Genomic DNA, 673 nt, shown 5'->3' on the forward strand with positions numbered 1-673 from the left:
CTTGAACCCGGGAGGCGGAGGTTGCAGTGAGCCAAGATCATGCCACTGCACTCCAGTCCGGGCGACAGAGCGAGACTCCGCCTCAAAAAATAAAATAAAATAAAATAAAATAAAAACTGTGCTCTCCCAGCTGGTTGGTGACAGAGGATTAGGGCTGCCACAGGGTAAAGACGTGGTCAGCAGTCTGGAAGCTGGTCTGGGGCAGATTGCCACTAAGGAAGCCCTGGGGTTCTGAGCAGAGATTAGGCGTGAATTATAGGGGACAGGAGAGGGTTTCTGGAAGGCTCAATGGGCAGAAGTAGGCAGATAGGAACACAAAAGCAGGTGGCTCAAGGTGTCCTGTGAGGACAGACCTCTCCTGGGGACTCTGGCGCCTGGGTCTCCTGGACAGACATGGGGTAACTTGGCTCCTTCTCTCTGTAGCCGTTGTAGGGGATACTGTGGGCCACAGCAGGTGTGGGGGGCCCTGGCCCCTCAGCAGGAAGTGACGGTGGCTCCAGTGGGTCTAGGGGACGGTCCGAGGTCCCTGGAGGACAAAGATGTAGTGTTATCAAGAAGGAATCTGGGCTGGGCATAGTGGCTTATGCCTGTAATCCTAGCACTTTGAGAGGCCAAGGCGGGCAGATCATGAGGTCAGGAGATCGAGACCATCCTGGCTAACACGGTGAAACCC

At 55.3% G+C, this 673-nt stretch overlaps 1 protein-coding gene across 1 annotated transcript in view; it reads right to left on the reverse strand.

Annotated features, from left to right (window-relative positions):
- Nucleotides 1–353: 353 nt before the first annotated feature.
- The window catches only part of LOC105514048 (mitochondrial antiviral-signaling protein-like), a gene marked incomplete at its 3' end in the record, with an annotated part of 6956 nt that continues 6636 nt past the window's right edge, over nucleotides 354–673 (reverse strand). The window contains exon 3 of the mRNA XM_011945154.1: nucleotides 354–526. Within this exon, the coding sequence (XP_011800544.1) occupies nucleotides 354–526 (173 nt within the window). The remainder of the gene's footprint in view (nucleotides 527–673) is intronic.

Source organism: Colobus angolensis, unplaced genomic scaffold, assembly GCF_000951035.1.
Source record: "Colobus angolensis palliatus isolate OR3802 unplaced genomic scaffold, Cang.pa_1.0 Scaffold2399, whole genome shotgun sequence".
Classification (NCBI taxonomy): Eukaryota; Metazoa; Chordata; class Mammalia; order Primates; family Cercopithecidae; genus Colobus; species Colobus angolensis.